This window comes from Notamacropus eugenii, chromosome 2 (assembly GCF_028372415.1).
Source record: "Notamacropus eugenii isolate mMacEug1 chromosome 2, mMacEug1.pri_v2, whole genome shotgun sequence".
NCBI lineage: Eukaryota > Metazoa > Chordata > Mammalia > Diprotodontia > Macropodidae > Notamacropus > Notamacropus eugenii.
The window spans coordinates 305,516,580-305,543,223 of NC_092873.1; the positions used below are offsets into that span (position 1 = coordinate 305,516,580).

At 38.8% G+C, this 26,644-nt stretch overlaps 1 protein-coding gene across 2 annotated transcripts in view; it reads left to right on the forward strand.

Moving 5' to 3' along the window:
* Positions 1–8,510: 8,510 nt before the first annotated feature.
* The window catches only part of SNX27 (sorting nexin 27), a 70,492-nt gene continuing 52,358 nt past the window's right edge, over positions 8,511–26,644 (forward strand). For both annotated transcript variants that reach the window (XM_072644837.1, XM_072644838.1), the window contains exon 1: positions 8,511–8,832. In XM_072644837.1, the coding sequence (XP_072500938.1) occupies positions 8,528–8,832 (305 nt within the window). In that variant the 5' untranslated portion in view covers positions 8,511–8,527. The remainder of the gene's footprint in view (positions 8,833–26,644) is intronic.

Here is a 26,644-nt window from a genome sequence, read left to right on the forward strand (position 1 = left end):
GTGGGGACAGGGGCAGTCTTGTCACCAGGCTAATTACCAATTACTAATTACCCATATCACCAGGTCCATTACAAATTCATGGCCTTTAATCTTAATGGGACCTTCACCATTACACAACAAAAATTTTTATTCTGCCTTGACTGATTGTCTACTCTGTTCCCCTCAGGAAAGATTCCAAACTTTCTCTTCTCTCCTCAGACTCCCAATACTCCCCCCACTGCTATTTCCCTCAGATGTCCATTCCTCCTACTTTACTGAGAAAATAAAAACTAGCCATTCCCTCATTTCCCCTGTTCCACACTCGAAAATCCTCTCCATCTTCACCCACCCTCTCCTCCTTTACTCTTGGAAGAAGTAGTCATTTTCTTTGCCAATACTACTATTTTTACTTGTGCACTCAATGCCACCTCACTGTGTCTCCTTCAAGAGTTTGTCCCATTAATCATTTCCTCTCTGTCTCATCTTTGGTTTCTCCTTTCTGGCTTTTTCCTTGATTCCTACAAGCATACTTAGGTCTACTACATCCCTGGGGGAAAAAAATTCTTCACTTGGCCCTCCCCAAATGTCAGTCTATTATCTTGTATCTCTCCTTTTCACTGTCAAGCTCCTAGAAAGATCGTTCTACACTGGATGCTACCACTTCTTTACCTCCCATTCCTCAACTGAAGCAGTCTGACTTCTGATATCATCACTGGACGGAAACTAATCTCTTCAAAGTTTTAAATGATCTCTTAATTTCTAAATCCAATGGCTTTTTCTTAATCGTTCTCTTTTTTGACCTCTCTGTTGCTCTTCATACTGTTGACTAACCCCCCTTCCTGGATCTTCTCAATTATCTTTGCTTATGTGACACTGCTCTCTCCTGAGTTTCCTCCCCCTGTTTATTTGGTTCTTTTCCATCTTGTTGGATTAGCATCCATTTCCTGACACTTTAGTTAGAGCATGTCTCAGAGCTCTGCCCTGGGCACCAGTTTCTTCTCTCTCTTTCCTTCTTGGACAAAATAAAGTTGGGAATAACAAGTGTACCATTACCATTGCCAAGGGACTGGAGAGATGTTGGGAATCACAACTGGGAGGAGCTCTTTAAAAGTGAAAGTGACAGTTGGTTATGGTGGCTAAAATTACAAAATATCAGGGAATCCCAGTTAGTGAATGACATCTAGGTGTGGCACTAAGATCTGAGTCCTGACTGCCACCTCCCTACTGTCCCCACTCAGTGAGAATCTCAGCAATCCTTGGAGAAGAAGTTACTGTTACTATTGATATTGTTAATACAGTATTCACAAATAGTTGGAAGATCCTGTCATTTAGATTCAACCTTTCACATTTCCCCTCATTCTATTGGTTGTTAAAATAAATTTTCTCTTTACTATTACTTTAACAGTCACTTCAACATACCAAGAAGATTGTTGAACAAGCTGTGAACTTGTTATGTATAGTTTTAACAACATTGCTCTTTTTGGGTCCCTTCTGTACTTCCTTTTATTAACTTCTGTGCAATTAAAAGAATGAGATTTTTTTTATTTTTTTTTAGCATTTCTGTCACTACCTATTAATTTACACTCCCCTAAATAAAAGTCCTGCCTTGTAACAAATATGTAGAATCAAACAGAACAAATCAATCCACCAACCTTTTGAAAAATTTCACCTCCTTTCTGCACCTTCCGTTTATCACTTCTCTACCAAGAGATTCTGAAATCATCAACGGACACTGTTTGCATCATCTTTCTGAAGTCCCTTGAATTATCGAAGTCGTGTGACTTGAGCTCCTACTTAACCCCTGCTGCACATCACCACTGCTCCAGCCAAAAGACCACTAGTGTAGGCACTGTTACCACCATGGTCTGGATCCAAAGCTACAGTTTAGGTCCTGACCACAAGGTATAGTCCTTTTCAGGTCACCCAGGGTATAGCAAGGCAGGATGAGGAGGAAGCAGGGAGCTGAAATAAATTTTCAGGAAAGTTTTAACTGAGAATAGTGGAGAGTCTGGAGTGGACCAACTCCAGACCCAGGGTTGGGGGAAGAAGTGTGCTCAATATTTGGGGTTTTGTTGGAGGGCTTCCAGAAACAGGGGATGGTAGTATACATTTCAAAGTAGATTGCATTACACATCCAACCAAGTGCATTTCTGAGCCAAGGCAGTGCATTGAGCCAGATCAGTAAGCCAAGTGCTTTTTAATTCCAAAATGGACTACAAGGCTGAGAAGGTATCAAATCACAAGATGAGTGCATTGCAGATCATTTTTTGTTGAGGAACCACCCTTCTCCAAGACAGTTAATTCCCTTTCTGCTTGTGTATTAAATGGGGAAGGACCTCTTGTCCTCCTGTGAACCCACTGGTTTGGATTTATGTGATAATGGCAGTGATTGGGTTACCAACATTTCTGGCTTTTTATAGCATTTTTTTCTCTCAAGGTGACTGCCTCCTCTCTCTCAGCCTTAGACTCACCCATTCCCAGAGAGAGAGGACAGACTAAGCTAGGCATTGTGATGTACAAGTGATCAATACATGCTATGCACTGATTGACACATGACACATACACAATAGATCAATAAAGATACTCCTTTGACTTACGGTGCTATGTGATCAACACATGATCTACAGTAAGGTACTTGTATACCTAACTGCAGAGCAACAAATGATGCACACATGCCATTCATGGGACATGATCAATAGGTATGATATACATGCCACGATCATGTGATGTGTTGCAATGTACACAGATCATGCGGGTACCTTTGATATACAATCAACACATGATATAAATATGATCAACAAACAACCCTGCACAAGTTACTTAATCCATCAGTGTTCTGGTCAGCAGCAGAAGATTACAAATTGCAAAGAAGGTGCCAATTTGTATTGACAGCTTGAGTTTCCTCACTTGGCAGTTGTGTATATCAATGAAATCCTAGGTCCAGTCCCTATCCCCTATAGGAATAAAGATGGTGGCTTATGTTTATATGATGCTTTAATGTGAACAAGACACTCTACTTATATCAGTCCTGTGGTATAGGATTGTAAATAGTAATACTTCCACTTTACTGATGAACCAACTTCAATGACGAACCAGCTGAATCCTTGGGTGGTGAAGTGGCTTATCCAAGGCTATACAGCCAGTTCTAGGACTGGGTCTCAAATCCAGGTCTTCTATCCAGTACTCTTTCCACTGTGCCATGTTGCAATGAGAGGGCTAGCCTAATTAGCATATGCAGGTATAGTACAAAATCAGATTATATAGAAGACTTTGAAACCTAGGCAGAGTTTAGCGAAGAAAGGGGATTATTTCTGAATTTTATCTTTTTTGTGTGTTCTTTTCCCCCTAAAAACATGGGATACTCTTTAATGGGTGGGATGTAGGAAAGGGTCCTCTCTCCTTCAAAAAAGTTTTTTATTATCTCTCCTTTCCTTCACATTTCTAGAATTAATGTGATAGGAAATAAGTGAAGGTTATTGAGAAAAAAGAGTAAAGATAAAGGGAACATTTAAGAAAGAATATCTGTTTAGATATATGTAAATACCTTCTTGCTGGTCCTAAGAAGAATTGGTGTGCTAAAAAAATTTTTTTTGACAGGTTGATGGAATACTAGCAAAGCTTGTTTGTTCACATCCTTTGACCTTGTATCTTTTGGTGAATAGGTCTTGTTCTTATTTGTATCTAGTCCTTATTTACCTTTAATAAAACTTTGAGACATTTATTAAGCACCTACTATGCAGAATCTGCAGATCCTTATGTGAAGTACTAATAGCGACATGAAGTTTAGAAGAGACAGAATGTCTGTCCTCATAAAGCTTACAGTGTAGTATGGAGACAAAACAAATACACAAATAATTTTTTATTAGTAAGTTAATAGCCATTAACAAAGACAAATAACCAAGGAAACTTATAAAATGAGGAAAAAATTTTATTTAAGATCTTTAGTATTTAGTAAAATAAAACTAAATAATTTAACGAAAAATAAACAAAACTGTTTGCTTTGCACCTCTTTCCAAGTTCAGCTGATGTTTCACTGTCTTTGTCTTTATTTTTTCTCAAATATAGTTTTAATTAATGTGTATGCAGTTCTGGTCCTAATAATCTTGCCTTTCATTTTTTTCATATTGGTTTGATTTATTTCCATATTTCCTTGTTTGTTTTGTAGTAATTTTGATAGCATAATAACATTACATTACATTAATAAGTCTATAGATCTGTGATTTTGTCAACATGGATATTCCCTCCAATAGTACATATAACAAGCTATCCACACCTTATTATCCATGTTCTTCCATAAAGCCTACCTAAGAGAATCACCCAACATGCTGGATGCCAACTCTAGGTCTTTGCAAATTCTGCGGGTACTATTGAAGCCTTTGTGCTTCCATCTGCCAGCCTTTGTTTTTATTACATGATCATCCCACCTTCTTTTCAGATTATACTGTGGTGGGATCAATATCCTAACCCCTTCCCTCATGCAAGTTACGCTTATTTTTCCTTAAAAAATGTTGGTTGGCTCAGGGGACTAAAGGCTTAGGCTGTTAACATTGCTAGTCGCCTGAGTCTAAAGCTCCCACAAGAGGTTCTGGGAGAGTTACTTGGTGGATGATGATGGGCAACTCAGTCAACGGTATTTTCCTGAGCTAAATCAACTTGAGGTATCTTCAATGCCTGTCCTTGTTCCATATCCTTCTCCTGCTATGGATAAACGAATCTCTTTTGATTAACTGTTGCGTGTCCTACAAATGTTCCTTTTTTCATTCACAAGGCTCTATTGAGCTTCTTCATCAGGTAACTCACTGAACTAATAAAATAATAGTTCTGGTCCCTATCCTCCTATTATATTTTTAGGATAAAGTCCAATCAATGAAATTGTTGGGTCAAAAATCATTTTTGTCACTTTATTGTACATACTCAATTTCGCTGTCAAGTTAACTGCTTGGTGAAAGATTCTAAAAGATCACAGTTAATTGCCAAGAGAGTCTGTGTCTCTGAGGGACTCAGAGAGTAAACTGTCATCTTTGAGGGGGTCTGAAGAGACTTTTTTGAGATAACTGAGTTTACTTCTTATCCTATAAAGAAGACATCCCAAGAATTCCTGAGAGATTTTAACTATTATCCTCAGGGAAATGAATTTTTGGACTGAGATTCCAGTGTTTTGGAGAAGTTAGAAGTTGGAGCTGTTAGTAAAAAGCTGACTCTAGCTGTGACCTTTCTCACAGCTGAAACATTGTTGAAATACTTATCTATATCTTAGTATTATTTGTTACTGTTAATAGATCACATAGCAAGTAATACTGATGCTTACCTAAGCCCACGAGACCAGAGTCTGAGACAGAGAGGAGAAAAAGCTTATGCAAAAAGAAGCTTCTTTGATGTATAAAGGTGACAGCTTGGAGATAATTAATTAGTGTGAGAGATTTTGCATTTTTGAATACTTTATGGGGTACTTCCCATTCATATCTATTAGATTATTTTTGAACCCAGAGAGAGAGAATTAAAAGGTAACAATCAAATAAGCAGGTTAAGGGGTGGGGTTTGGGGATTTTTGTCCTCAAGTGCACCTAAAATATTGCTCACATCCTGTATCACTCTCAAACCCCACAAAGGTTGCTGTGTGTGGGATCTCATCTATGAGATTGCTACATGTGTGATAGCAAAAATTTTCTTATAATACTCACTTTATCTTAACCTTTTAGACTTCAGTAGTTATCTACTCCCTGAAGAGCAACTGATCTTATTCAGCGAACTGAAACTTAAATATTCATATGTTCAGTATGAAAAAAATGCAAAAGGTAGTGGAGAGCAAATAAAAACCAGAGTGAGGGGCCCTATCCTATAAGCTGCTTCCTTTTTTTCTCTTCCACCAACCAATCTGCAGACATTTATTGAATGCCTGGTACTACTGTGTTAGAGGGTCAAGGACAGATCCTTGGGGAACACCCATAGTTAGGGGTGTGAACTAGAGGAACCAACCTAACAAAGGAGACTGAGCATGTGTGGTCAGAGACATAGGAGAAGAGCCAATGTATGAAATGTTATAAAAACTGAGAAAGGAGAGAGAATGCAGAGACAGGTGACAGTTTCAAAGGTTGCAGAAAAGTCCAGAACAATGAGAATTGAGATAAGGATGTTAAATTCGTCAATTAAGAGACCATTGGTTTCTTTGGAGAGCAATTTCAGTTGATGAGTTCAGAAGCCATTTTGCAGTGGCTTTAGAAGAAATAAAGGATAGAAAGCACAGGTCTGACTATGTCACCCCTACTACTCCAGAAACTCCAGTAGCTCCCTATTATCACCAGGATCAAATACAAAATCCTCTAATTGGCTTTCAAAGCCTTTCATAACCTAACTCTCTTCTATCTTTTCAGTTTTCTTTTACCTTACTCCCAATCACATTCTTTTTGAGCCAGTGATACTAGCCTCCGGGCTGTTCCACAAAAAAGGCACTCTTTTCTTAGCCTTGGGCATTTTCTCTGGATTTTCCCAAAGGCCTGGAATACTCTCCCTTCTCATCTACACCTATGCCTTTCCCTGTTTCCCTTAAGTCCAATTAAAATCTCATCTTCTGGAAGGAAACTTTTCCTAACCCTTTCTTAATTCAAGTGCCTTTCCTCTCAATTATTCTCTATTTATCCTGTATATATCCTTGCTTTGTATATATTTGTTTGAATGTTATCCCATCCAGTAGACTACAAGTTCCTTGAGGGCAGATACAATATCTTTTGCCTCTTTTTGTATCCCTAGCACTTAGTCTGGCACTTAGTAGGCTCTTAATAAATATTTATTGACTGAGTGAAGAGTTTACAATGTAATTGTGAAAACAAAACCTGCACATATAAATTAGTTTAAAGAGAGTGCTATACAATTTGGAACTATGCCCAAAGGGCTATAAAACTGTGCATACCTTTTGATGTAGCAATACCACTGTTAGGTCTACATCCCAAAGACATCCAAAAAAGGGAAAAGGACCTATTTGTACAAAAAATATCTATAGCAGCTCTTTTTGTGGTGGCTAAGAATTGGAAGTCAAAGGGATGTCCATCAACTGGGGAACGGCTAAACAAGTTGTGGTATAAGACTATAATGGAATATTATTGCACTGTAAGAAATGACAAGCAGGATGATTTCAGAAAAACTTGGACTTACAAAAACTGATGCATAGTGAAGTGGACAGAACCAAGAGAATGTAGTACACAACAATATCGTTCTTCAATGAAGAACTGTGAATGATGCAGCTATTCTCAGTAATACAATGATCTAGGATAATGCCAAAAGACTAATGAAGCATACTATCCATCTCCAGAGAAAGCACCGATATTGCTTGAATGTAGACTGAAGAATGCTATTTTTCACTTTCTTTCATTTTTTCTTTCATTTGAGTCTTCTTGTACAAAATTATTAATATGGAAATGTTTTATATAATTGCAAATGTATAACCTATATATGATTGCTTATCTGATTGTTTCAGGGAGGGAGGAGGGAAGGACAGAATTTGGAACTCCAAACTTTAAATAAAAATGTTAGGGAAAAAAAAGAGAATGCTGTAGTTTGAGAGTGATCCTATTTTCCATGCCAAAAATTTTCGACATATGGCCGGGTAAAGAATATCATTTTTTGTACAAATCTCTTTAAAATGCAATTGTTATTCTTGAAACTGAGAGTGTCCTAGAAAACTCTACGTGATGGTTGCCATAACCATAGTACAAACTGAAACCAGAAGAGCTGAGGAAACGTAAATGAATGATTAGAGTAGGATGGACAAGAGATGAAAGTCCAAACACGTAATTTTTTTTCTCAATTAGGATCATTATTGCAGGTCGAGCCCTATTTCCTGTATCTTTTTTAAAAAAATTCATCTGCAGACAATTCTTTCTCGTTATCATGACCATGATGAACCAGGAGTCCACCTACTCCCCATATTTGGGGGCTAAAAAGGATGTGAAAGTCCAGACACCTAATTTTTTTGCTGAAGTAGGATCATTACTGCAGGGCTAGACAATCTACTTTCCTTCAGGGTCCAATTTTCTGCATTTGTTTTTCTCGTTTGCAGACAATTCTTCCTCTTCATCACGACCACGTTGGGCCAAGAGTCAACGTACTCTCCGTATTAATTGCTTAAAAACGAAGAAAAGCGTCCACTATCAGCAGCAGTCAAATGAGCCATCCTGAGTCTGCTGCTCGTCAACCTCCCTGAACTATAGGAGGTTCTGAGGCCAGCAGAAAAGGCGGGAAAAGGGAATCAACTACGACTCCCGGCAGGCTCCTCTCCAGAGCGTGACTACATCACCCGGTCTCGCCTCCCTCTCAGAAGACCCGTCCCCAACCTCCCCCCGCACAGAACTCTCCCGGTATAAACTACATTTCCCAGGAGGCCTCGCGCCGCCCAACAGCCCTCGTCTGCCTTTTCAGCTCAGAGAACGCCATCGACTGGGCGCGCGCGCGCTCGCTCGCTGGCTCGGCCGCCCGAGGGGAGGGAGCGTGTGAGGGAGGGGGAGGACCGGGCTGGGGAGGGGGCGGGGGTACGACTCGCTCGCTCGCTCGCAAGATGGCGGACGAGGACGGGGAAGGGATTCACCCTTCAGCCCCTCAGCGGAACGGCGGCGGCGGCGGCGGCGGCGGGTCTGGGCTCCTGGGCGCCGGGAACGGCGGCGGGGGCGGCCCGCGGGTGGTGCGCATCGTCAAGTCCGAGTCCGGCTATGGCTTCAACGTGCGGGGCCAAGTGAGCGAGGGCGGGCAGCTGCGGAGCATCAACGGGGAGCTGTACGCGCCGCTGCAGCATGTGAGCGCCGTGCTGCCCGGGGGGGCGGCCGACCGGGCCGGGGTGCGCAAGGGGGACCGCATCCTGGAGGTGTGAGTATCGGGGCCCCGGCCCCCGCCCCGCCCCCGCCCCTCACCCGGCGCCCAGAGACCCCCCTCGTCCCTCCGGGCCCCGGGGCCGGCGTGCCCCCACCCGCGGCTCCTGCCCGCTCCCCGCGCGGTGACAGCGAGCCGCCCAGCCGTGCCCCTCGCGGGGGCTCCCGGCCGTGTCCTCCCCCTTCTCCCCTTCGGCCCCACTGCCTCCTCTGCTTGCTTTTGTCTGTGTGGGAGCCCTCCTGTGGGGCGCCTCGGGTCCGGCTCGCGCCTGGTGGCATTGCCCAGCCCCTTGCCCTCCATCCTGTTCTTCTGCCCTCCGCCCCCCAGGCTTCCAAGTTTCATGCCTCTGCCTCTCGGTGCAGTTCGGTCCCTTCCCTCCCCCCACTGCAGCCCCTACCTTTTCAAGTTGGCTACTTCACCAACCTCGCTGCAGCCCCGGCACTTCGGGGGGCTGTGGCATTGCCAGGCGCGCGCGCGCGTGTGTGTATGTGTGTGTGTGTGTGTGTGTGTGCGTGCGTGCATGCATGTGTGTGCATGTGTGTGCATGTGTGTGTGCTCTGGGTGTAGTACTCCCACTGCCTCCATGCCTTTCCCCCCTGTGTCCTTCACTCCTCTATTTCTGTCTTCCTCGCTCCTTTTCTCTTGCACATCCATCTCTGACTGGCTTCTGCCCTTCTCCTTTACTAGGATAGTCAGTCTTTGCTTCCCATCCTTCCTAAATTTACTTTCAATCACAAAAAATCCCTCCCTCCCTTCAGGCCTTCACCTCGTATAACTGTTGGTTAGGCCAGGGTTTAAGAAGCAGACAGACCGTATCCTGAAGGTGTGTCTGGGGAATGGAGAGTGGCCTCTCCCTCCTTAAACATTCGGCTCCTTCTATGGTACTTTTCCCTCAGGTATCTCCACCTTCCTGTCTCAGGGATAGTGACCTACCTAGAAAAGTACGATGGTACCTTGGATAGATGAATGTTCTCTTCTCTTTTTCTCTACTTTCAACTGCTTTACAAGCAGTTCTGATATTCCCCAGCTTGGTGTGCCCAGTATATTAATCATAAGGGGATTAGGGCACTAAGACCTGTATTGCAATGGTGATCTTTCTTTTTCCATTACCTGAGCCCAGAATTCTGTTCTTTCCAGACTGTAGAAAATCTATGCCTATTATCTTCTTCTGTCAGCAGCCCTTGGGAGGTGTCAGTTTCCTTTCCTTGTGGAAGTTCATGTTAGGTTCATTTGCTTTTATTTTTGATTTTCAAAGTCCATGAAGCTTCCTTGGGCACTGTATAATGGAAGAAGGGTTGCAATTGCGTCACAGAACTGAACAAATTGGGAAACCCTCTTCAAACCTCATCTATACAACTTCCTTCCCTGTTCCAAATTCAAGTCTTGTCCTTTCTTATACTTTCTTTGGTTATGCTGAGTAAGAGCAATAAATCAGTTACTGGGTAGACATGACTTTCCCCCATGCTTTCTGGGGCAAAACATCTCCTTCATTTCTGAATATATCTATACCTCCATCATTCCTTCTAAGCATAGAATTAAAAAAAGGAAAAATAAGCAGTTCAACAGAATCAATCAGCGTTTTAACTGAGTCTGACTGTGTATGGGTTCTTCCACATCCACAGTTCCACATTTCCAGAAAGGGAGAGAGGTACATTTTTTATCTCTTCTTTGGGACCAGGCTTAGTCATCATAATCACTTAACCGTTCAGTTATTTTTTTTTGTCCTTATTCTTTCCAGTTACATTGTATTAATCATATATGTATTTTTTTGATTCTGCTTCCTTCAGTCAGTATCAGTTCATATAAATCTTCCTAAGCTTCTTAAAATTCTTCACATTCATCATTTCTCATGGTACAATAATATTCCATTATATTCTTGTGCCACAATTCGTTTAGCTCTTTTCTAGTTCATGGATTCTACCTTGTTTCCATTTGTTTGCTGCCACAGAAAGTGTAGCTATGAATATTTTGGTGTGTATGGGCAGATTTGACTTCTCAAGGGTAATGTCTGGTTGCTAGAGGAAGAGGGCACAGCACAGATTTCATTTCCTGGTTTTGATCATGGTTGGTGAACATACTTATTTTCTTATAAAAATTTATATGCTTATTCCCAGAAGCATTCCAGTTCTTCCTCTGTAAAATATTTAAGAGAACTCCTCTGTCTTTCAGATAGGTTCTTTGGCCTATCATATCTTGTTCAGAAAAGCTTTCTTGTTGAAATCTAAAGTGGGGGTAGAGCCAAGGATGGGTAATCATTGTGTAGCTGTAGTTTAGATTGTGTTTACATTTATATCTTGATCCTGTGAATTTCCACATAACTCAGTTGCTTTTTTTAAAGGTTTGGTTTTTTTTTTGATGTTTGTTCTTTTTTCAAAAGAATTACAGTCGTGTTTTTCCACTTTGTGCAGTTGTTTGGGCAGTTTATGGTGATGTAGGTGGGCAGAGGAACTTGTAATTTAGGACTAAAAGGTGTACAAGTTTGGATACAAGTAAAATTGTTACTTGAAAAAAAAATCTATTCACAAAGGTCCTTTTTACCTTGGGATATGGTATAATGTTTGGGTCAAGTTTAGCCAGCATGGTTTACTTTCTTCTCCTTCTCTACAAAACAGTATCTGATTTAGGAAATTGTTTCGTTGTAGGATTTGGTAATTGCAGTATGAATAGGGCTTCTGGGCTCTAAATCTTACTTCAGACTCAAAGCCTTCCTGTTTAACAAACTTAGTTTCCACCTTGTAGTCTTTCCCAGTATAACATATGTTGAGTGTGTCTTTCTTTGATGTGAATGCATGCACAGTCTAAAGAGTGAAGAGTGCATCCAAAAAAATAGAACCAAAATAACTGTGTCTTTGTACTGTTATAGTATGGGAAAGAACTGTTGACTTCTGGCTAATTTTTTTTTATTTCTAAAGGTTTTTGACCAATTTCTTGTTGCCTTGAGGAAGGCTTTGGTTATGGAATTTGTGGTTTGTATATGGAATCTATATTTTTCCTCCATATTTTTGAGGACGTATCTTTGTTAGTTGGTGAATCTGTCTTAGTCTTTTGGGTATGTGTTTTTTGGGTAGATCTGGTCTTTTGGGGGTAAAGTTTGCAGCCTTCAGAGTTAGTAGGCCTATTACATAGTAAGTGAAGGTCGTATTAATGCTTCGTCATGTTGAATTAGGTTGATTGGAATCCCAGTGAGATGGGCAATTGCCAATCACCGTGGTATTTGTCTGTGGTAGTATATAGGAAATGTATCTTTTATCTCAGATCTTTTGCCCCAAACAAAAGTTAAAGCATTGGGAAAATACCTACTAAAAGTCATTGATTTGTACAGCTTTTTAAAGAGAATTTCCGAGTCATACATGTTTTTGGCTTCATTCTATAAGAATGGATGAAAAGATGGCTCTTTGAGAAGTTGTTCATTGTAAGTCAAATTCAAGAACAAAACCTTAACTGATTAAAGCCTCTTAAAAGAACTGCTTTCTCCAGTGTGGCATGATTCTGCTCTCCAGTTGTTCTGACAAAAGGAAATATCTGTGTTGTTATATGACTGGGATTCTGAATTCAGTTCTTATTGTCATGTTCACTGTGGGAAAGAAACCAAGGCCCTATTTAGAAAATTGATTTAATCATTATGTTCCCATATTCTAATCTGGGCAGAAAAGCAGTTAAATATTGCATAGAATAGGATAGTAGATGTCTGTAGTGTCAAGATTAACTTTACTTTTGTAGCTTTAGCTGTATCACTTCTACCATCTAAGATACTGCACCATCAGCTTATTTCTTTATTTTACTCTAAACAAAGTTCCTTGACTTTCTAGAAAAATGGTGGCACAGAATTTAGTAGGTTCATTTGGTTCTTCTATTCTTTCTATTGACATGCCATTTTGACCTCTTTGGAGTTCAGCTATGTCTTTATAAATAAACTCAAATAGGAGAAGAAATTTGGTGGGCAATCAAATATTGGCAGATAATAGCTTTGTGTTTATGTCTTTATCTTCCTAGTTATTTTATGAGTTGTGAGACAGATGATTTAAATAGGTATTTTGTGTCCTTGTTATATTCACTCAACTGACTGCTAGTGAAGGAACTATATCCATCATAATTATAAACCCAGGAAATAACTTAGTTTTGTAGGGAGAGTGGAAAACAATAAAACTAAATCCAGAAATAGGCTGTACTTTCCTTTCAGAAGCTGGGTTAAGACTAGGAGGAGGCCCTTTGTGAGTGTACGTATATTTGCCTCTGTGTATGGATAAGGTGGTATTCTGGGACCTGTTCCCTTTCCAATCACATTGACTTGGGACACCTTGCTTTATATGGTGTCTACAGTTTGTTTCTGATGTGGACTTGTTAACGTGTCCCCTAAGGCCACAAATTACTTCTGAAATGAGTCTCATTGGGAAATCCTATGATCTGACACAGAAGCAAAGTGACTTAATTGACACAGTGAATTCATTGTGATGCTTAAAACCTGTGCACATCATTGCTATTTAACTGCAGTGGTTCTGCCTGTACCTGTTAAAGCTCATTTGATTAGAACTTAGTATCAGTGAATCACAGGTTTGATCTGAGTCAATTAGATTCATTTTACTGTACCCTTAATCCTAGCTAACTCTCCTGAAAGTGGATGCTGTTAGGCAAACAGGAGAAATACCTTAGGTATATAGGCCTCTAACCTCACAACCAGAATAACAGCTCAAGGGAGATACTCTACCAACTGCTTAATGTGAAGTGTTCCCCAAGAGGTCTATCCAGTGGTCCTGTTTTCTTTCCATATTTTCTCCCTTATCATTCTAATTCACTCCCATGGCTTCAACTACTCTCTCATAGATATTGACTCTCATATCTCTATTTTCAGTCTGCATCTTACTTCTGAGCTCCAGACCCACACCTCCATCTTCTTACAGAATATTTCCACCTAAATGTCCTCTGGCATCTCAAGCTCAATTCGTAAACTAAGCTTGTACCATTTCTCCCTATACCTGATTGTTTTTCCAACTTCATTATTTCTGACTATTGGATTTTATTCATCACTTAGTCACAAGTTTGAAACCTTGGGGTTATCTTGTATTTTTTTTCTCTCTATTTTCATATTTAGATTGCACTTGTGCAGCACATCTCCAATCCTTCCATTGTCTTTGGCTTCAAATCTTTTGTGATTCCTTACTGCAAAAGTTTGGATTCTTTTGTCTAGCATTCAGGGTACTCCATAATTTGGTGCCATTTTACCTTTATTTTTAAGATGATTTCAGTGAACAAAAATTTTATTTTCTCTTCCTCCTCATTGAGGGGGAAAAATGAAAAACAAAACCCTTGTAACAGATATGCATAGTCAAGCAAACCAAATTCCCACCTTGGCCATATTCAGAAATATGTCTTCTTTTGAATCCAGCATCTCTTTGTCAGGATGTGGGCAGCAGAGCTCATCACGGTTCCTTTAAAGGTGTGGTTTGCCATCTCCCTTTTCCAGGGATTCCCTTCTTTGTACTTGTTATTTGCCTCAAACTGGGTTACTTTGCTCTCAGAACACAGCCTGTAATGTCCCACTTCCGTGCCTTTTTTCACGTTATTCTCTATGCCTGGAATGTTTTCTCTTCCTCTTTCCCCTTATTTCCCCCCTCTCCCCACTATGCTAAGCCTGTTAAATTACTATCCATCTTTTTAAGTCCAATTTAAATGCCTCCTCATCCATAAAACCCTTCTCTGATTTGCATCTGGTGATGACCTTCCCTCTTGGACCTTACATAACACTTGATTTTGTAACTCTCTAATGTAGTTAGGTAATATTGTGTATTTTTGTCATCAGTGTTTGTGTCTTATTCCTCTATTTGACTGTAAGCTTCTTAAGGACCGGAAATGTGTCTTAACCTAACCTTGTATTTTCCTCAACACCTATCACAGTGTTTTCCACAGGGCACTTAGTAAATATTTGTTTAAACTGAGGAGTTAGTGGTAGCTCACTACCATTTATTTTACGTATGAATGGCAGAACCTGGCTCTATGCGCTAAAACCTATGATATCAGGGAAGGAGTTTGGTCTCCTTTTTTGCCGGAAGGGGCAATTGTGGCATAAGGAGTCTGAATAGCTTTCTCAAGGCAGAACCAGATTCAAGAATTTCATTGTCTGGTTTCTTATATAGTCTTAGGTTTATTTCTTTGACTTTTTTGAAAGAGGAAAAATTCATATTAGAAAAAAAAGTAATACTTCGATTTAAGAAGACAGCTGGTGGAAAGCAATTTTATTCTTCCGATATGTTTCAAGCCCCAAATTACTAAAATCTGATTTTCAGATTGCTAAGGAATAGAAGTAAGCTGTCCATTTCATCTTTAGCCTGCAGATGTAGGATCTGGTGCCTGCTCCCCTCTTGGCTCTGTCAGCTTCTCTGCTGACTGCCCTATGGATCTATTTCTTTCTTTTTCAATCTTCTTCTTCAATCTTCTTCAGAAGTGTTTCCTTTCATCCTTTTCCTTTTAGCATGTTGCATATTATTGGGAGTTAAAAGGAGTTAAAGACAGAAAACCAATCTATTTTAATACCAAGGGTTACTTCCTCCTCCCATGTTCAATTTCAAAAAGAAAGTCAAAGAAAAACACTTTAAACTAATACAAGGATTAATAATGACAATAAAGTTAATTCTCTTTGATTGAAATGTCATCCAGAATACTAAGAAGGTGAAGTTTTCTAGTATAGAATGAGTCAAATACTAGGTAATATACATATACTTGGAATTCATCAGTAAATTACTATCCATTACTAATTCTTTTGGCCCCTGCCAACTAAATTATATTCTTATAATAGTTGAGGAAATAGACTTAATCAGCAGGGTATTTAAGGTCCTGAGCAAGTAATAAAGAATTCTGTATGAGTATAGTTGTTTTCTTCTCACCTATGAACTTTCACTGTTAGAGAAACATCTCCTAAGTGATTTGTCCTTGTTTAAGCTACCTGAAAACTTGCGGCAGCTAGGTGGTGCAGTGGATAGAGCACCAGTGCAGGAGTCAGGAGGACTTGAGTTCAAATCTTACCTCACACACTTGACACTCACTAGCTGTGTGACCTTGGGCAAGTCACTTAACCCCAATTGCCTCATCCTGGGTCATCTCCAGTCATCCTGATGAATATCTGGTCACTGGATTCAGATAGCTCTGGAGGAGAAGTAAGGTTGTTGACCTGCACAGCCCTCCCTCATTCAAAACAAAGTTAAGTGCAAGTCATGTCATTATTTCTCTGATGGCATGGTCTTCTTTGGCAGCAAAGGACGAACAGATATCTACCTGAAAACTCTTTAGGCGTGATGATCAGACCTCATGTTAAGACTTCAGAAAGAGGTCTTAATCTTCTGTAGACTTGAGACATAAGTTATTAGTTTATTCTGCTTTGGAAAAGTACAGAATGACCTACAGGAGCATGGTGGCTTTTGCTTATGCAGTTATTCTCTCAGCTGGTTGCAAGGAGGGCTGCTTGCCAAAAAATCACCTTACAGAAATATGCAATAGCTTAACTAGATTGACTTTTTAAAAAATAGCGTTGGGATATTTTTGGAAGGTACTATGAGTATTCTGTGTTGAGTTATGTTGTCTGGTATATTTAAACAGAGAGACTTATTAAATGAAAACAGTTCATTCACTATCTAATTTTGAGAATGGAAGTTTTGAAAAGATTCGACTTCCAGCTTCTCCTGCAGATCATCCATTTGATGTGCCTTCTCTTACCCTCTCTACTTTGCTTCTCTAAGCATCTTAATATCATTACCTTCTCTCTCCTTTTTTTTTCCCTCTCAGAAGTATCCCTACTACATACTAAATTTAGTGCCTCTTGATTCCATTCTTTCCCATTTTCTCCAGGGTGTTGCTCTGATAGACCTCTCCCCTTTTCCTCCTCCTTCTTCCCCCTCACTTGTATTTCTTTCTCCATTGATTTCTTTCCTACCTACCTACAAACCTACCTAGGTCACTCCAGACTTTAAAAAAAGACTTTCTTTGACCCTTCTGCCCTATATAGCTACAACCCTATCTCTCTATTCATTGTTAAAATTTTGGTGTTTCAGTGCATCATAGAAACTCTGACAGATAATACAGGTCAGTCCCTTACAATGTAGAATCCTTGAAAACAAGAGAGAACAAAAGAGTGATTGCAGTTGTTATCACATGAGCCTTACTCTAGAGTACTTGACTGTTCATTAAGAGAGGAAGGATGTGTAATTTAACTTTAGTACCAGTGTCCACAGCGTTTAAGAATAATACTAACAAAAATAGCTAATAGTTAAGTAGCTCTTTAAGGTTTGCAAAGTGTTTTATACTTATCATCTCATATAATCTTCACAAAAGCCTCGGGAGGTAGGTGCTATTATTATCCCCATTTTACAGATGAAGAAACTTATGCATATAGAGGTTAAGTGACTTGGCCAGGGTTTCACAGCACATGTCTGAGGTAGGATTCAAACTCAGGTCTTCCTGATAACTCTGTTCACTATGCCACAACATCCAAGTTATGTTGCTACCTAAAATTGTCTTCCTTTATAGAGTTGTAATCATTGTATGTGTTGTTCTGTGGGTTCTGCTTTCTTTAGGATTCAATATTACTTTATACAAATCTTCTCATGTTTCTTTGAATTCTTCCTGTCTATTAAGTTCCATGTAGCATATTCATATTACATAATATTCTTACATTACATATATTCATTTTTTAACAACTTAGCTATTCTCCAGTCATTGGGTGTACTGTTTGTTTTCAGTGTTTTGCTCTTAGAGATAGTGCTCCTAATAAGTTGTTTCTTGCTTTCAGTAAACTTTTTGTGATAAGCCTAGACAATCTTTGGATCAAAGGTAGTAAATAATTTTGGGACTTTTTTTGTATAATTCTAGTTTGTTTTCCAACGTGACTGTACCAAGTGACAGGTGGACTGGCAGTGAATTAGTATGCCAGTTTTGCCACAGCTCTACCAATACTGAATTTTTCCTTTTACTGTCTTGCCAATTTGATGGGTGTGATTCCTCATAGTTTTTAAAATTTGCATTTTTTTATTGTCGTTAATTTTCTTGATAAAATTGTTCAAACTTACACCAACAAGCATATATTAAGTACCTTCTAAAGTACCCAGCACCAATTGGGGATACAAAGATAGGACAGAAAACAGTCTCTGTCGTCAAAGAGATGTAAACAAGAATATATATGATGATTTTTTTGAGGAAAGAGCAAACGTTATTGATTTTTCCAAAGGCTTTGCATAGGGAATGCCATATAAGCCAAACCTTAAAGAAATGTATGAATTCTGTGACAGAGGATAGAGGAGTACATTCCAGGCACCAGAAACAATGAGTACAAGGCACTGAAGGAGGAGATTGAGTACTGAGTTAGGGGAAGAGTGAGTAGATCATAGAGTGCGTAAGGGATGTATTGTGCAATAAGCCTGAGAAGTTGGTCAGTCAGTAGACATTTATTAAGTGCCAGCTGTATGCTAGACATTGTACTAAGTGCTGGGGACACAAAGAAAGACAGAAGACAGTATCACTGCTCTCATGGAGCTCCCAATCTTATGGGGCAGACAGCATGCAAACAACTCTATTCAAACAAGATATATACAGGCTGAATTGGAAATAATAGTGGGAAGGTATTTGCATTTTAAGACGAAAGCTTTCTGTAGGTTGTATTTTAGCTAGGACCTGAAGAAATACAGGGAAGTCTAGAGGTAGATATGAGGAGGGAGAGCATTCCAGGTAATACAAGGGACAACCAATGAAAATGCCAGAAGTTGGCAGGTGAAGGTGTCTTGTACAAGGAACATAAGGAGGCCAGTATTACTGGATATCAGAATACATGGAAGACTATAAAGTAGAAGGACCTTAGAAAGGTAGAGGGGAAGCCAGGTTATGAAGAGCTTTGAATGCCAAACAGAGGATTTTATATTTCATCCTGAAGGTGGTAGTGAGTCAGTGGAGGGGTGTATATACACATGCTTGTGTGTGCGTGCGCACGTGTATGTGTGTGTGTGTGTGTGTGTGTGTGTGTGTGTGTGTGTGAGAGAGAGAGAGAGAGAGAGAGAGAGAAATGGAAGGATGGATGGATGGTAGAATGGAACCAGGTTGTAAAGGGTTGTAAGTGCAGACTGAGGAATTTGTACTGTATTATAAAAGTAATAGGGAAGCAGTTACACTTCTTGAGCAGGGAAGTCACATGGTCAGATTTATGCATTAGAAAGATTATTTTGGCCCCTGTGTTGAGGATAGAGACTGGAAGGTTGGAGTTCCATTTGAGAGGTTGTTGTAATGGTTCAGGTAAGAAGTAATGAGGTCCTGAAATGAAGTGGTGGTGGTAGCCATGTGAGTGGAGAGAAGATGGATTTGAGAGACATGTTTGTAGAATTAAGAAAACTTGGTAGCTGATTGAATATGAGGGACCATTGTTAGGGGAGTTAATGTGACTGAGATTACAAAGCTAAACAATTGAAAGACTGATGATGCTTGTAACAGAAATATTGAAGTTTAGAAGAGGCTGAGTTTATTTAAGGGGTAGACATATTGAGTTTGAGATTCTTTTGGAAAATCTGAATAGTGACATCACAGTATCAAATTGGTAATTGGTGAAGTCAGACTGGATATAAGGAGCAAGATTAGGGTTGGGGGTCATTTTTCTAGAGAAGATAATTCAACCTATGGGAGGTGATGACCTTACTTAGAGGAGAATACTGAGAAAGAAAAGAAGAGAACCCAGTTTAGAATCTTGGAAGCCTCCAAACAGATGGCTTTCTTTTCCTCACCATCTTTTCTCTCATCAGTCCCCAGGACTATAATTTCTGTCCCAGTCATTCTCTGGAAACTGGTTCTTAAAATTCATCAGTGACATTTCTTCATGATCTTTCCGATCTTCACCTCTTCGTCCTAAAGAGTCATCTTTCCTTTGAATTCAAAGACACAGCCATCTCTCTTGGTTCTCCTTTGGCCTCTCACTACACACATATCTTCTTTGTTGGCCCCTTATGCACTTCCCCTATACTTCATGTGGCTGTTTCTGAGGTCAGTCTTTGGCCTTCTCTTTCCATTGTTAATCTGATTCATTACATTGGCTTCAACTACCACTTGAACAAAAGGTGCTCATATATATATATATATATACACACACCACACATATATATGTATAGCCCTGACCTCTTCTGTTTTCCAGTCTCACATCTCCAGTGGCCTGCAGGACATCTCCACTTTGATGTCCCACTCACAACAATGTGAAGTTCGACATGTCCAAACCAGAACTTTATTATCATTTCTTTGAGACCCGTTTCATCTTCTGACCTTACTGTTTGTCAGTGCTAGTAGTATCACCATTAATCCAATTTTCCATTTTCAAAATTTGGGGATTATTTTTACTCCTCCCTCTCCTTCAGTCCATAACCAGTCAGTTAACCAATTCTGGTCAGTACCTCTCCCCTCTCATCACCAATTTCTATTCCACTGCTGCCATCTGAACACAAGATCTCATAAATACCTGCCTTAATTATTGCAATATCTTCTTTTTGTTTTTATTTTAAAATTTTTATTGAAATTCTACTTTTATGTATATGTATATATAAAAATATGTACATATATGTATATACACATGTATATGTACATACATACACACACACATATATATATATATATATAGCCTCCTTTTCTCCCCAACTCAGAGAATCATCTCTTGTAACAAAGAATAAAAAGGATATGTGGAGAAAGCAGTTTAGCAAAGCTAACTAACAGATTAGCCAAGTCTAACAATATCTGCAGCATACCATGCCCATAGTACTCCACTTCTTCTTCTGGGTCATCCGTGATCATTATAATATAGTAGCCTTTCATCAATTCTTTCTTCTTCCACTCCAGCATCCTCTGACTAATGTACCCTTCCTATTGCTACAAGTCTTTTTACAAGTCTTCCTTTATAAAGAGATTTAATTATGTCATTCCTCTCTTCAAAACTCTTTAATAATTTCTTGTTGCCTACCTAGTGAATTTCAGACTTTTTTGTCTTAAGTGCTCCATATCTGGGTGCTGCTGTACTTTTTAAGGCTTATTTTGTGCCTTGGCACATATTCTCAGCCTCATTTAAATTGAACGCTTTGCTTTTCTCCTCCTCTGACTTGACCTGTGGTTTTTTCCCTGGGCCTGGAATACCTTCCCTTCCTGGATTTTTACCTCTTGAATTCCTCTGCCCTTTGAAATCCAACTCAAATACTAAATTTTCCTGGTACACTTGATAATGACATTTCCCTTGGACCTCAGATCACCTCCTATTTTATAAACCTTTAATGCATATCTATGATACTGTATATTAAGGTTATCTTTGTATTTTTGTTTGTATTTTATCCCCTTGCTCTAGACTATAAACTCCCTAAAGGGGAGAGAATTACACAATGCTTTGCACATAATGGGTGCTTAATTCATGTTCAAATGAGTAGCAGTGGAACATTTAGCAATCTATGAATTGTTAGGGCAGTGGGCTTATATGTTGTGTCTTATAAAGATGTAATTTTTTTTCTCTCACATTTTGATTGCTTTGGGTTTTCCATGTTTAGAAATTACCTCTTGTTCATTGTGCTATCTGAATTTCATCCTGAGTTGTGTTATTTTTACTTGTATTAATCTCAGTGAAAATATAAAAGTGAATTTCCTGTGTGGAATCACTTGGCTTGTGATTAGCTCTTTGTGTTCTGATAAGCATTTATATATGCCTGTGATATATGTTTCTTTCCCTCATGGTTCTATACCTTAGGCATATTAAGTATGTACCTCAGTCCCTCAGAGTGTGGTTGTCATGTCTAATTGCTCAACTTTAGATAAGTTTGCAATGAGAGTTGATTGTTAAACAACTGCATTTAAAAATATAAAATACTTTTTTATTTTAATTTAATTTACAGTTCCAGATTCATTCCCATTCCCTTCTCCTCTACTATCTATTGAGAAGCCAAGAAAAACAAACTCTCTTGCAGATATATATAATTATGCTAAAGAAATTTCTGCATTAGCCATGTCCAAAAAAGCATTCAATTTGTACTTTTAATTCATCTTTCAATTTGTACTCTTAATTCATCTGTTTTCTATTTGGAGGTAGATGGCATATTTCTAGATGAGTCCTTTGGAAGTGCAGTTGGTCATCGTGTAAATCAGTTAGTAAGTTTTTCAAAGTTGATTGTCTTCACAGTATTGCTGTTATATAAATTATTTTCCTGGTTCTGTTTACTTCACTTGGCATCAGTTCATACAAGTCTTCCTAAACTTTTCTGAAGTGTTTCCCCCTTAATCATTTCGTATAGTGCAGTTGTATTCCATCACATGCATATGACATAACTTTTTGAGCTTTTTCCAAATTGTTGGGTCTCCTCTCAGTGTCCAGTTCTTTGCCACCATACAAAGGACTGCTATAAATATTTTTGTACACGTGGGCACTTTTCCGCTTCTCCTCTTTTCTTGATATCTTTGGGAGAGATTCTTTTTTTTTTTTATGCTGTGCTATTTTTCACACTTGAAGGCTGTGTTGCTAACATGTCACCAGTAGATAACTGTTTGATATCCAGTGATTTGCCCTGGTCCACAGTTTGGGAGAGGGTTGACTGGGATTAAAGGACTGTGGCTATAGACTGAATAGAGCAAACTAAGTGGTTCATGGGAATTGAGTCCATGATCTTGGCTTAATTAGCCACAAAATTTAGTGAAACAGAACTTTTTGAAAAATCAAGGTTTCTTTCAAACCCCTAAATTAGATTTGTAGCTAGTTTTGTAGAAGATTCAGTACTTAGTTATATTTTTTAAAGTGGCTTTTTTTCATCTTGAGTGATCAGTCTCTAGTAGTGATAAATGCAACATGAGAAGAAAGTAAGGATTTAAGGATAGGAAAACCACTATGGTGATTTTTGACCTTATTACTACCCCTTATTGGAATTACCACCTTGGACTATTCTCCTAATTTTTGGAAGAAATGTCTAGTCTTGCTGGGTTGGCTGTAGAAAATCTTTGAAGACCAGAAAAGATCAACCAGTGGCAGATATTTGTCAGTTTCACCTTGAAAACCTCTGAAAAGTTCTGTTGTACTTTGTGTTTTATGTTATCTGAAGGGATAAGGGCTTGGAGCTTGAATTTTGTTATCTTTATCTTGCAAAAAGATGATTGATTATTCTTAGAATTTACCTCAAAGGCTTATTTTTTTATATCAGAATGGTTATTTCTTATTCTTTTCCTTCCTATTCTATTTTGGCATAAATTTGAGCTGTTTGGGATGTATGTTTATCCTCTTAAATACAAATTTAGTTTATTTTTTAAATTTAAGCCCTTTGAATGGAAGAAAACTACTTTATTTTTAATTGTTCCCATATTGAATACCATATTCTAATTTTAAACATGTAATTTTGTTACTCATAATAGACAGCAAAGTAGTCACTGTCATAATACTGTACTTGAACAATTTAGAGCATGGCATATTAGTACTTTCTCCAAATAGTAGAATCAATGTGAGGTTTTTTCTTTTAAAGTATTTTGTTGTTAAGTCATTTTCAGTTGTGTCTGACCTTTTCTGATCCCATTTGGATACTGGAACAGTTTGCATTTCCTTCTCCAACTCATTTTACAGATGAGAAAACTGAGGCAAATAGGGTGAAGTGACTTGTCTAAGGTCATACAGCTAGTAAGTATCTGAGGCCAGATTTGAATTCAGGAAGATGAGTCTGTGCTACTGTGCACTTCTTACAAGTCAGTCTAAACCCTCCATTGTATGGATGAAAACTGAAGGCTGCATAGGTGACCTACCCAAGGTCACATAAGTAGTAAAATAAATGTAAAGCTCAAATTTGAACTAAGGTTTTTTAATTCCAAACACATTTTTTTCTGCTGTACCATAAAATTTAGTATCATTGAGTCTTTGGGTGACCCTGATATTCAGAGACTTAGGGTTCTGCTTTTTATATTAAAAGGGAAATGGATGGACTTTCTCATTCCTCAGTTTCTTAGCAGTATGTATGTATGCATGCATGCACCCATATATACATGTATGCATGCATGTATGCCTGCATGACTAATTGCTTCTTAAAAGCTTCAGTATATTTTAAATTAAATACCATCTCTAACTCAAATTCTTTGTCTCTATAAGATTGTAGAATATTTATAGTTCCTTTCTGCCTTTGTATTAGAAGGTTTTGAGGTTTGGGAATTTTCCTCCCTTCCCTGTACCTCTTGGATGAAATGGTAAAGCACAAAAGACTTTCTCTGGTTACTCTTTCTTTTAAGTGTATTAAGTCTTGCTTATTTATTCTCCTGGAGGGTAAGAAAAGGAGTCTTAACCTTTGGGTCACTAGTTATTTTTGAAGTTGAGTAGATTCCACAGAGTGATGAAAATCTGTACAATTTGACCCTTTTGTTGTGTGTCAAGAAACAGGCCTAGAATATATGATTTCTTTTTCAAGAAACTTAACTTCTCAATCTTCTTGTCCTTAACAGGTAGAAACTTGTGAGAAGTGTTATAGTAAAAAAATGTTGTAGAATGATGATTCTATGAGTTATATAAAGTATTTAATAAGGCAGAAGTTCCTTGCCATTTTGTGTGCCATCGGGATTCCTTCTTAGTGTCATGTTTTTAAAATAAAACACATAAGATTACAAAGGAAGCCAAATATATTTGAATGCAGTTAGTAAAATCTTTAAGAAACAAAACAAAACAAGTTCATGGACTACAGGCCAAGAACTCCTGTCATAAGAAGGCAAGAAGGGGAAAGAAAATTACTTCCTCCATATTCAGCAAGTATTTGATTGTAATTTGGAGGATTTTGTCATCTTGTAAAAGCTCTGCCTATGTCTTGTTTCTGGTAAGTTATTTGTTTCTGACTGAAAAGTGCACTGAATTTATATGGGTGAATAAGAAGAGAGGTAGAGGTAAATGTTGAAATTCTAAAAGTTTTTTTTTTTCAAGTAGTAACTGGTTGAACAAGAGAGTTATGTTGTAGGAGAAAGAACTGATATTTTTCTGAGAAGATTTCTGCTGATATTTTTTCCCTCATAGCAGCACTGGAATAGCATTATATTTTGCCATTGAATTTTGATAAGTGTCTTGGTTGTTTCCAGATTTTTTGACTTGGAGAGCTTTTGTGTTTTTAGTGCTGACTGAACCTAATGTTATATTTTTATTGAGAGTTTTCTCTTATTCTAGAGTGATGGAAGATCTCAATAGGCACTGGAGAAGCAGACCAAACATGTTAAGTTGGGTAGCATAGGTTTACAGCTGATCAGAAAGTTTGGAAGTATTTTTTGTGACCTAAGGGCCTTCCACATGTAAGCTGGACATAAAGAGGTTGATTTTGGGGAGGATTGAGCTCTATTTAGTATTTGTTGAATGTCCTGAGAGAAGAGAAATGCAGAATATCTGACTGAAACAGTCAAAGCACAGTTTTGAAAGCTAATGTGTTAGAATGTAGAAGAGTTTTTACTAACAAGCTTGTGCTGCTCCTTCTTTGACCATATTTATCATTTAAACTTGTGTCCCATGACGTGGGAGTAGAATAGTCAAGGGCAAAGTACAGTAAGGTTTTGAGAGAATTACTCATTGAATGGAAGGGAGAGAATACTGGATTTGGAGTCAGAGGCCTCAGGTGTAAGTCCTATCTCTGTTTCCAGCTTCTTGGATGATCACAAACAAGTCACAGCTGCTCTGGGCCTCAGTTTCCTCATCTGTAAAATGAGATGAGATTGGACTGGATAAGCCATGATAAGCTCCAAGGTGTCTTCTGGTTTTATATCTGTGACTTCATGTTATTCCTTGTATTAGGTATTGCCTAAAGAAGGTGTGATTAATAGAGAACAGTCTGTTGGACGAAAGGGAGGCCACCCTTTGTTGGTCAGGTATTTAACTGCAGATTTAAAAAGACAGCTCTGTGTTAAAGTTATGGAGCAGTTCCCTATTTTAATAGTCTAATCTTCATTCTTAAGTAGCCTCTTCCAACCTGTAACCAAGCCAATAAACAGGCAGAGGAGATGCTTCCTAATATGCTGTCAGGGGTCTATTTTTCCCTAACTTGTAAGGTCTTTTCACCCAGTTTGTAGGAGGAGTTGGGGAGGTGGTGGTGAGTAATTTACAAAACACTTTTAAAGATTGTCTATCAAGGTAGAATTCTTTAAAGTCTTGTATGGTTTTATTCAAAATTAGGAATGTAGGCCTTCAGAAAACAGTTTGAATCAGATTTGCTGTTTAACACAGTTAATATCACTTCTATTTGTATAGCATTTTACAGAGTAGTTTCCTATGTGTTTTGCAATTTGACCCTTACAACAACCCTGTGAGGTTGGTGGAGGCAGATACACCACTTTACAGACAAGGAACTGACTCAGCCCAGAGTGGTTAAGGTCATACCACCAGGAAGTGAGGGGCAGAGCCAGACACTGGACTCAAGTCTTCTGACTCCAGCTCCGGGATTTTTTTCTATCTTGTTTCTTTTTGCGTGAGGAAGGTGCTGGACTAAATTTGTAGTCAATTTTGTTGTCTTCTTAGTCATTAGAAGGCTTGGAGTGTGTCTTTTTTTTTTTTCAATGGGTTGAGACATAAAGCCAAGCGGAAGTCAGAGACACTAATTCTTAGCCCAGTTACTTTCTATGGAAAATGGTAGGAGAATTGGGAAAGGTTTCCAGATTGGATTGACTTCCCATGAAGATTTGGGTGCTGAAGCTTTCTTCAATGTGTGTGTGGTGGGAGAGGGCTTTTCCAGTAGGAGTATGGTGGGTGTCACGTTATGCATCACATTGCTGAAGGTCAATCCTCTTTTCCTGTCCCCACTCCCTCACCTTCCTGGCACTGAAGAAGCTACTACAAAAT